This window comes from Harpia harpyja, chromosome 1, assembly GCF_026419915.1.
Source record: "Harpia harpyja isolate bHarHar1 chromosome 1, bHarHar1 primary haplotype, whole genome shotgun sequence".
Taxonomy (NCBI): domain Eukaryota; kingdom Metazoa; phylum Chordata; class Aves; order Accipitriformes; family Accipitridae; genus Harpia; species Harpia harpyja.
Genome location: NC_068940.1, coordinates 24958158 through 24971462, shown reverse-complemented (window position 1 = coordinate 24971462; position 13305 = coordinate 24958158). Strand labels below are relative to the sequence as shown.

The window sequence follows — 13305 nt, the reverse complement described above, 5'->3', positions numbered from 1 at the left end:
CTTCAGCATATTGTATTCTGTAATTTCTGTCCGTCAGTTAATGCTTGTTTGTATTCAGAAGTTTTGTCTGTAGGATGCTTAAACTGTGCGAACCCAGAATAGAGTAATTCATGGAATATTTAAAATGAAACAGCGTAAATCCTCTTTTTAGCAGCAGTAGTACAGAGCTGGTCTTCGGTGCAGCAAGGCAAAGACTAGCATGGGAGGCGGGGGGTCCTTTTGTGCTGTCCTGCTTTCCACCATCTTCATGACTTGGCAGCTGCGTTGTTCTGGGCCTTGACATCTGATAGCTGTGTCTGTGCTTATCAGAAAAAATGTTGTCCTTAATGTAACTTTTAAAGATTTCATATTAAGCAGATGATCTTGTTTAAATTAGAGGTGGTTAACTGAAAGCTTGGGCTGTTCCTTGAAGAACAGATCATGATAAATGCAAAGTATGCTGTCGTGTCATTGGCAGAGTAAGAATTCAAAAAGATTTTACAGGCCAAAAATGATTCTTTGCTTGTTAGAAGTACTATTTGGTTGTCTATCGTATTAGTGTAGAAATACGTGATAAAGAGTACTCGTGTCTGCTCGTCTTGCAGGAGCTGCTCACGTGCTGTGAAGAAGGTAAAGGTGAGATAAAGGATGGCCTGGAAGTGATGCTTAGTGTGCCAAAGCGAGCCAATGATGCCATGCACCTCAGCATGCTGGAAGGTAGGATTCAAACTGGCTTTCCAATTCAGCTGTATGCTGTAGATTAACTTTCTTTAATAAGTTCCTATATTACTATATGTTGAGATCTGATGACTCTGAATGTTTTCTTATCTCTGGGTTTGTATTGTATATACCTTTTATTTGGAGGTATATAAAATGCAAACTTGTCTAGGAAAAAGAATTGTGACAGACAACTGGTACAGTTTTGTTCATTTTTCAAATATTCTTTCATCCTGATCTATAGCTCTGCCACTGCAGGTTTGAAAAATACGTTGGTTAACAAAGTTTTCCACTACTCACCTAAAATGTAGTAGGTGAATGGTCAGATATGATAGCTTCGGCTACATTTTCCAACCAGTATCCTTGGCTGCTTTATGTGAGGCGCTAAGTGTATTAGAGGTGATTTTGCTGATTTACGTATCAAATAATTGTCTCCAAGAAGTTTGTCGTTTTCACATCTGTTTGCTGCCTGTTCCATAACAGACTTCTGGTTGAAATGAAATGTATCTTCTGGCAGTAAAATGTCAGCATAAGCCAATTTAGCCTGAGCCTTAGCCAGAACAGCATAATCATGTTCATGGCAGACAGTGGAGGTTGGATGTAATTGCTTCTATGTGCTTAGAGCAACTTTCTGCCAAAATCTGTTTTGTAACTGGCACGTTACCATGTATGATGGTGCCATTATATATTTAGTAATAAAAGTGTTTTTCTTTGGCATTTAAATTTTTTGAGATAGAAGCAGAGCTGCCTTACCTTGCAGTTGCTGAATAAAGACTCATAGGTGCTTTCAGTCAATATTCCTTTTCTTTCTCTCTGCCTTCTAGTAGGAAAATGGAGCTTGTCATGGAATTTCTAGTATCATGCAAGTTACTGTAAATTTCATCGTGGTTTGACATGTGATCCTGGATCATGTGAATGCCCAAAACCACCTCTCTTCCCTGATTTTTATCAATAACGATGTTGGTCAGTTTGCAGGATCGGTTCCAAATGCTTTGTTCAGGAGATGGTGTTAGTATAAATGCTGACCAGCTTTGGTAATAATCTTTTAACACTGGGAATGCGACTCTGGAGAATATCCTAATCTTTAACATAAGTTGGTTTTATAACAAATCATGCATGTATTGTTGAGTCATCCCATGTTAGTCAAATATAGTGAGTGAGCACATTTCCTCTGTATGTCTCTGGAGGATTTTGAATGAACATCCTGATGCAGCTTGCCTCTGATGCTCTCCGTGCTGTTGCCCTGTTTGGAACAGTGAGAACTCGTGTTTTCTTGAGAAGGATGGTGCTCTTCTGTTCAGAGAATATTGGCAAGCGGTATCTATTTAATATGCAGTTTAATACCACTCAGAAGAGTATGGTAGACTAATTTCTGCTATTCTGCAGCTCTAAAGCTGTGTATTAAACTGAGAGAACACCGTAGCGCTACAATAGAAGTAAAATTGTTGATATTCTCAATCTTCATCTTTACGTTATGCCTCAAGATAAGTAATCCAGCTGTGATTTCTTTATTGTGGATCAGTGCTAGAGTGACTCAATGGCAGGCTGATCACCTGGCAACAGCTCCAATCTGCCATCTTTTTTCATCCCCTATTGGAACATGTTTGCGTGCTCATTGCATACATGGTAGGGAAGGTGTACCACCAGAAAAGGTGGCATTTGGGAGCTTACCGATGTCAGAACAACCTGATGTGCTCTCTGTGTCTTTGCAAGTTTCTCACTTTCTGCAGTGACAGAAAGCTTATAAGAGAAATTGTTTTCATTGTGGAAGAGGTTACCAGAAGCTGACATAGACAGATCTGTCATTTGTTGGTGAAATATTGCCAGAAGAGTTGATAAACTTCTTAACAGTTGGATCTCTAAATTTAGACGTAGACTTGAGCTACAGTTACGTTTAGTATATTGCAGTGTTGAAATCAAGTCTTGGTTTTGGTATTGCTTCCTTGGAATCCCATCTTTTGCAAGCTCTATTTGGGGAAAAAAAATAATCATATCACTTAATAAACAGACGCTGTGCTTTTTAATTTCCTCGTATTATCAACTTTTCATGGTGAACCTTTCCTCTCCCTGGGTTTTTAGGCTTTGATGAAAATATAGAATCTCAGGGAGAGCTCATCCTTCAAGAATCCTTCCAAGTGTGGGACCCAAAAACTCTAATTCGAAAGGGAAGAGAGAGGCACCTTTTCCTTTTTGAGATGTCCTTGGTTTTCAGTAAAGAAGTAAAGGACTCCAGTGGAAGGAGCAAGTACATTTACAAGAGTAAACTGTTCGTAAGTATGGCAGAACAAGTGATCGTATTTAGAAAACTGTCTAGATTAGACTGTGACTAAGCTCATGTGATTTAAACGTGCCCAAAGAACTTGAACAACTATTTTAGTGCACTGAAAGAAGAGCCTTGGAATGTGTAGACCGGATCTTTTGTTTGCTGCTTTGTTATGCATTTGAGGAGAAAGAGTAGGCTGAGAGCAACTACGGAAGGCTACGGGTCAATCTTGGTGTGTCAGGACAAAGGAAAAGCAAGATTAGGCTGGACTGATTTTGTCTTAATTGTGTATGTGATTGCCGGATCTTTAAGGCTTATTTGTATAAAGCAGAAGGATGGAAGGAGCTGACAAGCTGCTTTCATCTTGCTTGTGTGCTATTGCTGTTCTAGTAATATGCATGTTAAGGATTCATTTTGCTGGATATTCTACACATACTGATCTGGAAAGGCAAGAACTCCTTGTTATGGAAAGTTCATGCCAAAATGTCTACTAAGACTAGTAGTCTTACAGTAATGTCTTGTAAATAAAATGATAGCTCTTACGGGTCTATTGAAAGGATGTGAAGATGGAAGTGTTTTTCTTCCCATTAAAAAAAAAAAAAAAAATCCACTCTTGCTTCCTCATCCATAGCATGTATGCTTTACAAAATGTGACCCTGGAATTCATATCCTTACCTTCCTGTCTCATTGGATGACTTGGGTGAGAGCAGTATTCACACTCTGTAAATTTAGGTAGCCAAGTGAGAAGACAGTCTCCCATGGCTTGCTGTGCATCTGTTGGAGGCAAGATTAGCTTTTCTACCAGACAGTTTAGAACAAGTACTTGAAATCACTTTACTTCTCAGAATCCCACTCTAAAAGACATTATTTTTCTATTGATCCTATTGGGCTGTATGACTAAGTCTAGATGGTATAAATACTAAGCCTTTTCTTCCTGCTTCAGTTCATTTTCCTTTGTTCTTTCCCCCTTCCCACCTCCGTGTCCAAACTGGTAAAGCAGGCTGGTTCAAAAAACCTCTTTTTTCTGTATCTTACTTTGCATGTTCTGTCACTTCATTTCCAACACTTGCTCTCCTTCCTGATACAAGGTAGCTAGCAGGTAACACAGGTGCAGCTGTTTTGTTGGTCACACCTTTCTTTGGTGCTCTCAAGAACATGAAATAGAAGAAAACTTCTGGTGTACTGGAGGGTAACATCAGCTGCCAAGGCATTACGTGGGAGGGGAGACAGAGCTGAAAAATCGGTCCCATAAGCTTGTCACGTCAGTTCCTCTGGCAGGAATTTAGTAAAAGCCTTCGGTCCTAGAGAAGCTGCTGGAAATCTTGAAGACTCTCATTGTGCCTCCTTTTTAAAATACAAGCATACTTTTTGTCTTCATATTCTATTTGGCAAAATATCCTGTAGCGCAGCTTACTCTTATAGCAATTCTTATCGTCTGATCTTTAGAAAAGGCATTCAGACAGATGTTGAAAGCGTGCGTGTTGTTATGAGCTAAAGATCTTTTTTGCACACTATCCTGTCTCCTACCTCTGGAAATGGTTTTACAAAAGTGAGGTCCTTCTCTTTACTTTGGGCATGATGACCATCGTGATTTCCCCAGCACAGGATAGTCAATGGCATGATTTGTATTAGTGGAAGAATGTGTTAATGAACTCCTTTGGCAACAGATAAAGTGTCCAAAAGCAGATGCCTAAGGAGGGCTATGGGACCAAGGCAAGCAGGCGTTATTTTGCCAGAATACCAGTAACTTGGCAGTACAGGGGCTTCCTCACCTGAATATAGTTTCTATGAATCCAATAACCCGCAACAGATTTCTCTTCCGTGAGTTTGTCATTGGACCTCATGCGGGCCTTTATCATTTACACTGTCCTTTGCAAAGAGTTGTATTGCTCAACTATATATTGGGCACAGGCCAACCTCCCCGTGTTGGGTTTTGAACCTGACTCCCTCCCGCTAGTTTCACTTGATGCCTACTGGTATTGAAAGGGACAGTGAACAACGTATGTCCACTTTGCAACTCCTTACTGTCCAGACCTCTACTGCATTGTCCCTCAGTTGTCCCTTGTAAAATTAATAATATTTACAAGCGTACCAAGGCTTCTAAATTTACCAGGCTTTCAAAAATAAACAACGTTAAGAATTGTACTATCTTGCCTGTTCAGACTTTATATTGGGCAGTGCAGTAGGGTATATTTTCTTTGAATTACATAATATAATGTTGGATTAAGTATTTTACAAGCTTTTTAACACACATAGGAGTTGTGGTGAGTCAAGTTTAAAACCCATCACAGGCTTTTAAGTATTTCAGTGAAGAAGAGTCCGTTTTACCAAAAAGAGATGACAAAGCTGAAAGGGTGGATGTGTTGGCTTGGGGGTTTTTAGAAAAAAAAAAACAACAAACCACCAAACAACAAAACAAGTTGGCATCAAAGTGTGAGACAAGAAAAAAATTACCTTTACTCAGGTACTGCATATCCAACATCTCGTGTAATGAACTGTGTATGTGCTAGTCATGATGCGTTTGAGGGGAAAAATACAGCTTCTAATAACATAAGAATGCTTAACAGCTGTCTTTTGGAGTGAGGGTTCTTGTGGTTTGAGCTGTGTTTCTTAGTTTGTGATTTTTTTTGGAGCAGAGCCTATATGAATTGTTTAACTGGAAGCCAATTCACATGATCGAGATGTTGTTCCAGTTGGAAAGTGAAAAACATTTTGGATGATAATTAGCTATTAAGGTCTGACATTAGAACATTCCCAAAGACTGATTGTTAATGTAGCTGTCTTGCAAAATTCTCCAGGGAAACTGCATTTCTGAATTATTTCATTTGTTTCAGAGGGAAGGAAACGCACTATGAAAGGCTCCTTTAGCAGAAAAGAGATCAGAGTTTTAGAAAGTATCAAGAGAATTCTTAAGCATATCTTATCTGAGAGAAAACATAAAAATCAGTAACTAGTGAGTGTTCCCTGATGGCAATCAACAAGGAGAGAAGCCAACACTTATTTTTTACCAAGCACCTTTTTTAGAGTTAGAAGGCTTTTATTGTTAAGTCAAAAATGTGAAATAAGCAATTTGGTATTCAGATTATAAATGCTATTGTCTATTGTTACTTTACAGGAAAAACTGTTTAGCTTGCAGTTCTCCCTTTTTTGAAGAAACCCCACCACTGCCACCAGAATAAAGGATTCTCTCTAGCATATGAGTTAGCCTTAAGCTTCTAAAAATCTCTTTAAATAGCAGAGCTCAATTATTTAGAATATAAGCATCCCTTTGTGGCTTCTGAGAAAAAAAATGCTGTGTCGTCCTAACAATTTTTTTCTTAATTCCAGACTTCTGAATTGGGTGTCACAGAACATGTGGAAGGAGATCCCTGCAAGTTTGCTCTGTGGGTTGGAAGGACACCAACTTCAGACAACAAAATTGTTCTCAAGGTAATCTTAGCAGATGTGCTTGTACAGTCTCTACCAAGTCTTGTAGTTGTTGTTCATACTTGGTGGGAAGGCAACAAGTGATGGCTTTTCCTGCTTTGAGAGGGACAGCTGCTGACATAGTTTTCCTTTGTGTGTGTAAAGGATGTGGCATACATCTAACTCAAATGGCTTGACAGCAGAGGGGAATCTGTGTGGTCTACTGAAGGATTAAACAAACTTCCTTTCACAAATCAGAGTAGGAAGAGGTTTGCTCCCATGGACTTCTGAAGTCTTGAAGACTTCAGCCATTAGCTGACAGAGCAACTGATATGCCACAGACAAATCATGGCATCAGTGTTACATTTCACGCTCAAGTCATTGCCGCTTGTTGGTGATAACTGTTTTTCATGGCCCATATTTTTATGCAGAAATCGAAACACTTCAAAAGATTTTATGTCTTTCTGTGGGCTACAACTTTTTCTGAAGATACTTGCTTTTGGATGAGAGTGCATGCAATGCCTAGACATTTTGTGTATGGGGAAGTTACAGGTGTCAGTAGTGTTCTTTGCCTAGCTCGGAGAAAGGCTAAATTCATTTTTCCCCATGACTCTGGTATGTAACCTGGGACCTACTCTTTCAACTGGAGAACTTTTTTTGTAATACCGCAAGCAGCTAACAGGTAATCTGACATATTTTTGAGGACTGTGTCATCTTTGAAACTTTTCTTCTGCATTTCTTAGCTGTGTTGAGCTGAGAAAAAGTTCATCTTCCCATTTACAGGTTAATACACCTACTATTAAACTTGTTTATGTTTTCACAGATATTTTTGGTGATTATTCAATAGTACCACTTAAAAATGGCCAAATTTACATGTCGCCACTCAAATTTATATGTTTTCCTAGTGAATTATAGGCTAAGAAGAGCTCACATTAGTTTTCTGACAGCAGTCAGTGAGTGCAAGGAAACGAAATGTAACATCACTGAATAATACAATTTGTTCAGTCTTAACACTCCCATAATTTCCCAGACAGTGCTCTGCAGCCTGAAATGATCCTCCCAGGGTAGAGCAGTATAAGGGCTTTTGTTTAAGGTCTCTCTACATAAGATCACTTGAAGGTGTTCCTGTTCTCTTCTTTAATTTGAGCATAGGATATTTAGACAACTTGTACGGTATATGAAGCTTTTCAACAGTTTTGTTGGTTTGGGGTTTTTTTTTTTTTATTTGTTCGTTTTTGAAGGTTGGAAACTAGCACTTCCTTAGCTCATTAGTATGATAAGGAAATTCCATGAAAACCTAAATTCCATGAAAACCTAAATAAAAGATACAACAAAACTTTTTGTTTGGCTTCTTTTCCTAAACGTTTGGGGTTTTTTTTGTAAAAAAAACCAAAGATCTTTTTCCTAACGGTTCATCTGTTCCTGCAAATTTCTCCATCCCTTTAGAATCCCTGGTTATTAAATATTTATAGTATATTAAGTATTTATAATATATTCGAAGCCAATTATTTCAGGAGACAGCATCTAAAAGAAGTAGGAAGTTATATATAATAATTTTTTTAGATCTGCAATAATGTTTATATTTAATAGCATTTCAGGTGCAGGGTTAAACTGGATTAAACAATCAGATTACAAGTTGGGCAGCTGGATATCACGTCTTTTCCAGGGTATCTCAAAAAGACAGATGATACGTTGTAGACAGTTGTTAAAATACAATCCCTAAATTAGCTTTCTGCTTCCAGGTGTGTTTCAGAAGTGGGAAGAGTAATACATGAAATGTGTTGTGGAAGTATATGTGTTGCAGTATAAGTTAATTTTTCTTTCAGTGTTAGTAGTTTATTGTATAAAGTTAGAATTGACCTAAAATGTAGCATGAGTTTAAAATACCAATGTTCAAGGTGTTATTACTGGAATTCTTTAGGTATCTATAAGTCAGTCCACCCTGTCTTGCATGAGATGCATACAGGGCTTTAGCCTTCAAGTTATGAAAGAGGAATCTAAATCTAAATACAACAAAATAGAATGTTTTTTAAAAGAACAATATTAATAATGTTGAGAAGTGTAAAGTAGTGTTGGTGATACAAAATTAAGACAACTAGCTTAAATTTCCTTTTCTCTGTTCAAGTTGTCAAAAATGATTCACAAAGTCATTCTTTATGCCTTCCTCTTTGTGTTTATTAGCTGACTGTATGTGTGGATCTTCTCAGCTATAGTAGTCCATTGTGGGGGTTTTGTTTCTTTTGCATATCAAAGGCATCCAGTATAGAGAATAAACAGGACTGGATCAAACATATCCGGGAAGTGATACAAGAAAGGACCATTCATCTGAAAGGAGCACTGAAAGAGCCGATCCACATTCCCAAAACTGCACCAACAACAAAACAGAAAGGAAGAAGGTAAGTAGTATTTAAAATAATCAAAGATCTCTAAGTACACAACAGCACTCTTTCTTCTGTAGTGTTGAATTTCTAATGACTTTCGGTGAATTGGACAAAAGCAAGAGTCATTTTGGCCAGCTTTACCTTACAATTAATTTCCAGTTTCCTGCAATGCTGAGTTTGTTCAGATTTCTGCTCTGAACAGTCTCTGACTTGTGTACATTCAGCCATTACGGAAGGGATTTGGAGCTGCAGTACAGGATAGCTGTACCTTTTAGATTTTTACAATTCTGCATGTGTTATTCAGGTCCTTGGTTTCCTTTCATGGAGCTCAAAATGTGTGACAATGTTCTGCTTGTTAGCTTTGGCTAAATGGCTGTGCAAGTTTCTTGCCATAGTGGCTGGTTGGTTGTTGCCTTAATTCTACGTGATGTAGAGCTTGAGCAAATGAATCTGTTCTCTTAAAGCATAGAACAAAGAATTAAGTGCTGAATATTTGATTTTTGCATCAGTTAGTTTGTCTGGCTGGTATCTGTTGCCACGCTGTCTAGGTGCCCCTTCTTTAGAGTTGCAAGTAGGGAACTAACACGTTACACACACAGTGCTAATGTTGTAATGAAAACTGAATTATTTGCAGAGACGGCGAGGACCTGGACAGTCAGGGAGATGGTAGCAGCCAACCTGATACTATTTCAATAGCCTCACGAACCTCACAGAACACGCTAGACAGCGATAAGGTAAGTTTCCCAGGTGTTGCTCTGTTCTGCAAGCAAATGATTCATGCTTTAGTGTGCGTTAGCGTCCAAGATTAGTCCTTAGTACCTTCAGAGAGGAGGCGTGGAAATATTCTCTCTCTTAAAAATGGCTGTGCTGGAGGTCGGTGGTTGCCATATGGTTACCTTTGTGAAGGAAAAATACTATCCAATGTTCATGGGTTAGAGAGTAAGAGTGTTCACTTCGTGCATGAGAGCTGAGAGAAATCACCATATTAAAGAGGAGTAACCCACAACACTATCATATGATACCAGTGCTACTGTTTCCTTTCCTCCGTCTCTGCCTATAGATTCTGGCTGGGTTATCCCATAAGGATATCAGAGCCAGAGTTTCTCATGGGTGGAAGAAAGACAGGCATCAAAAGAGTAAAAATTCTTACGAAACGTGTTACTTTGGAATTGAAAGAAGACTTCTGGCAAGTGAGAAGTGTTAGGACCTTGGAGGGAGGTAGAGATGGATAATAGTTTGTCAAATAGAAGAATGAATAAAAACATAGAAGCTGCGTACCAAATTACTTGAAAATGTGGTTAGGGATTTCTGGCCTATTACCTCATTGGCTAAAATTATTCTGATGAGCCATGCAAACTACACAGGTAAATAACCAGTATATTACAGGGCAGCTAGGTGAATACGTTCTCAGAGTAATATTTTGACCATTCCCATGGTCATCTAAAAGAGAGTTAGTTTTCTGTATTTCTGCATGTTACTTAAACTCTATGATTTGATTTTTTCCATGTAAAGAAGAGGAAGACAGAAGAAGGGAAGTATAAGGTGCTTAGGGTTGCTCTTGTATTTGTCAAAAATAGCCTATGTTTTGACCTTGTGTATTTGTACTGAAGTTGGTCTGTAGTTTTGGTGGTGGTTTCTTCTGAGGATATCTGTGAAAAAAATGGTTGGTTAGAGGGAAAAAAAAAGTCTTTCCATTACTCTTGTTTTGCTATTTTATTCTTTGTATTCTTACTTAGCTATTTAGTGATTTACAAAAATTGCATTGTGTATACTAGCAAACAGTTTTGTTCATTTTTTATGCATTTGTAAGAGTTTAGGTAATCTATCACACTCAAGAGCAAGAGATGCTCTCTCTGATTTCCCTGATTGTTGGCTGGAACGTCAAGCTGTGTGCACGCAGCCTGGCTGGATTGTGCTTCAATTCAAATGGAGGTGATGCAATCCATCCCTGCCATGCACAACCGCTGCCCCTTTTCCATTGCTTGTGATGTACTGTTTACCAGGGAATAGCATGGATTGTCTCCTGTTGCCCTTCACGGTACTATTTCATGCATCATGTGAGAATTGCTAAGAAAGTTGGCCAAGTGAAATGCCCTCAGGATTGTCTTCCAATCTGACATGAGGAGGAGTCTTACCAACAACCTGTTCAACAGGAGTTATAAGTTAAAAGAAGGAGGAATGGAACACTTTCAAATATTTTCCTGACAAATGAAGTTTTAAATTTGGTTAGTGAGCATAGTGTTGTTTTTAAAGTATTTTTGAGTTCTCACATTACTGTATAAAATTTTTGTTAGACTTTCCTTTGACAAGAAAACCAAACTGAAAACCAGGAGACTCCCTGGAAGTTACTTGTGCTATGTATTTTATGTCCAAGGAAGGAATTTACTGTTTGTGCACTTTTAAAAAGTGTGTGAATTAGCAGACTACCTTTGTTTAACGTTTCTATTATATGTTTTGGTTTGTTAAATACAATAAGAAGAGAAAATTTTTAATCTGTTTAAAAATACAAAGTAACAGTTATTAAGTAACAGTAACAGGCAGAAGACCAGTGAAATCTGTAGGCTATCTTAAACACTCTTGCTGAATCTGAAGTCATCTCTCGCTTTGTATGTTGAAAATTCATTAGTTGCAGTCCATTTGGGGTTTAAAATTGACTCCGTTTTCTCAGCCTAGAAGCTTGAAGTGTGTATGAATGTCTTACAGAGATGGAATAAAACAGTTTTATGGATTTTAGGTGCTGTTGATGTGGTTAGCCAGACGGAGCAGTGGAACTCCTCAGTTGAATCTGGAGCATGTCCGAAACTGAGCTGGGATTCCAAATTGAGAAACATTCAAAATATCAAGTAATTTAAAATAGTGTTAATCAAGTGGTAAAAATGTTTAGCGTTACTTATTATGCTGTTGCTGAACATTTTTCTGTTCACGTGTATCTACTATTGTGATTAAGAAAAGACAAAAAATACCAAACACGTCCTACTAATCAACAGCCAAGTAAAACCATTGTTTTATTTTCTCCAATTATATGTTCAGACAGTTGATTCTTTTAAAATCAATGTTTTGGTTAGAAGTGCTAAGCTGTTATACAGGGAGAATATCAAGAATGAAATCCTTTATCTAAAACTCAATTATCTTTCTCACCTCCTCAGAGACACACTTTGAAAGAGCTAAAAATCCTTAGCTTTGGTAATAAGTGCTTGAATGTTGTCCAGATGAGCTTCTTCCCTTGCGTCCTGTTTTCTGACATAATTGGAAATGCCTTAACAACAGAGAATAACTTCATGATTAGTTCTTTTTCTTCTCCACCCTGGCTTTTTGGGCTAGAATTGTAATTTCTGATTGTTGGCTCCACTGTTGCATGTTGCTTTTCAGTAATGACTGGGATGATGCAGTAGACCATATGTTTATAAAGCTGACATCCTTCCCAGCTTCATGTCATCTGAAAACTATATTGGCAAATTAGAATTCAGAATCATTTTGGCAAATGGGAGAAATTAATTGGCAAAATACCATGCAATTTCATAGGAGCACATTTGAGCTAATGTGAATAGGTGGAAATAGTTAACTACTAATGAAAACAGTGAGAGTATTGAACAGTTCTTGAGAAGATGATCTAGAATCTATAGAGGTTCACAAGCTGTTTATTATTTTAACAGTGTGATACAATTATGGGGGGCAAGGGGGGAGCAGCCCTATATTGGCTTGTAGAAATAGGATGCCGTGCTGCAGCAACAAAGTCCTCATTCTTTACTCAGCACTCCTAAGGCCTCTATTAGATACCACATCCAGTTTTGAGTACGGAATTCTAGTAAGTTAGTGGTCCATTGGAAGAGTTCCAGGGGAAAGAAGAAAAAAAAAAAAAAAAGACTATTAGGTATCTACCAGACATAACTTATAAGGCAAGATAAAGAGTTGAGACTAATGAGTCTAAAGAAAAAAGGCAGGAGGAAGAAATTCAGGTCTTCAAGTATGTAAAAAGCTACTACACAGAATTACAGAACAGTCTTTTACCCGTATTTTCAGTGGATGGGATGACATCAAAGGACTTATCTTTAATAAAAAATTGCAATAATAATTTTTTATGGGTATGAAAATGTGAAGCCCTAGAGCAGAGTAGTTGTGAAGGCTGGGGAAACTCCATAACTGGAGATCTTTGAGAACAGTTTGGATAAATGTTAATCATGATTCACATAAATGTAGTTGATCATGCTCTAGAGTAAGAGGAAGAAGTGGACTAGGTAACTCAAGATCCCTTTCCAGCCTGTTTTTAATATCATGGGGTATATCTTCATATTGTAAGACATGCTAAATACATTTATAGCACTGACCCATCCTGAAGTATTGGAAGGTATAATGGAGTCCAGAGTGAAATATAAAATTTCTGACAAGGAGATTTCTACTCCATCAAAGCACCTCTGTTTTCTGAATGAGTGCTCTTATTGTACCCGTCTCAGTAAATACTTTGCCCTTCACCTTTCACAATATTCCTTCCATTCACCTTCTGTAGCTTTGTAGCCAGCATTTTAGGTGGCTAACGAATAAAAGAGATGACACTTGGCCCAT

General features: G+C 38.0%; 1 protein-coding gene across 6 annotated transcripts in view; it reads left to right on the top strand.

The window, feature by feature from the left end:
• The window catches only part of TRIO (trio Rho guanine nucleotide exchange factor), a 258492-nt gene that overhangs the window by 171717 nt on the left and 73470 nt on the right, over window positions 1-13305 (top strand). For all 6 annotated transcript variants that reach the window (XM_052781427.1, XM_052781440.1, XM_052781431.1 and 3 more), the window contains exons 29-33: window positions 585-696; window positions 2776-2966; window positions 6287-6388; window positions 8618-8760; window positions 9380-9479. In XM_052781427.1, the coding sequence (XP_052637387.1) occupies window positions 585-696; window positions 2776-2966; window positions 6287-6388; window positions 8618-8760; window positions 9380-9479 (648 nt within the window). The remainder of the gene's footprint in view (window positions 1-584; window positions 697-2775; window positions 2967-6286; window positions 6389-8617; window positions 8761-9379; window positions 9480-13305) is intronic.